Genomic DNA, 944 nt, shown 5'->3' on the forward strand with positions numbered 1-944 from the left:
TCCTTGTGAATTTGAGCCTACATTTTCTCTTGTAGAAAACAATGAGAATCCTGAAAATGATGATAATGATGATCTAATTGAAATGCCACAAAATAGTGAGTCACTTCAACAAAAAAAATTGAATTAGTAAACAGGACTTGGAAAGGAAAGGTTTTTGTGAAAAAGCACCATAAAGGAAAGGATCAGTCAACATCTCAACACCGCCAGGAATCTGAGTGGGGGAATGATCAACTTCCTAACAAAAGAAAAGGTATGTCTATCTCTATTTATGAGAGTCGTATTTTGTATCCTGATATAAATGATCATATTGCCATTAGAAAACGTGTCAGATCTTACACTAAACATTCCATGTCCAATTTTATATCATATGAAATTTTGTCTTCATCTATGTGTGCCTTCACTTCAAAATTGTCTATTGTAGAAATTCCAAAAAGTGTACAGGTTGCTCTACAAATTCCAAAGTGGAGGGAAGTTGTACTTAAGGATATGAAAGCTCTTGAAAATAACAAAACTTGGAGTGTTACGTCACTACCAGATGGCAAGAAGACAGTTGGATGCAAATGGGTGTTTACTGTGAAGTATAATTCAGATAGGTCAATTAAAAGGTACAAGACTCGCTTGGTGGCTAAAGGCTTTACTCATACCTATGGTATAGATTACTCAGAGACATTTGCTCTTGTTGCAAAATTGAACAATGTCAGAATTATTTTGTCTCTTGCTGCTAACATGGATTAGCCTTTGCATCGGTTAGATGTTAAGAATGCCTTTCTTAATGGTGATCTAAAAGAAGAAGTATATATGTACATTACTCTTGGATTTGAAAACAAATTTGGATCAAATGTGTGTAAACTAAATAAGTCTTTGTATGGATTAAAGCAATCCCCTAGAGCTTGGTTTGAAAAATTCACTCAGTCCATGAAGAAACAAGGGTACATCCAAGGACA

The 944-nt window shown here is 34.6% G+C and overlaps 1 protein-coding gene across 1 annotated transcript; it reads left to right on the forward strand.

Moving 5' to 3' along the window:
* The first annotated feature begins 252 nt into the window (after positions 1-252).
* Positions 253-735, forward strand: LOC127123455 (uncharacterized mitochondrial protein AtMg00820-like). Its single transcript, XM_051053674.1, has one exon. The coding sequence runs from the start codon at positions 253-255 to the stop codon at positions 733-735; it is 483 nt and encodes a 160-aa protein (XP_050909631.1).
* Positions 736-944: the final 209 nt, after the last annotated feature.

The sequence above is a fragment of the Lathyrus oleraceus genome, chromosome 2 (genome assembly GCF_024323335.1).
Source record: "Lathyrus oleraceus cultivar Zhongwan6 chromosome 2, CAAS_Psat_ZW6_1.0, whole genome shotgun sequence".
Lineage (NCBI taxonomy): Eukaryota > Viridiplantae > Streptophyta > Magnoliopsida > Fabales > Fabaceae > Lathyrus > Lathyrus oleraceus.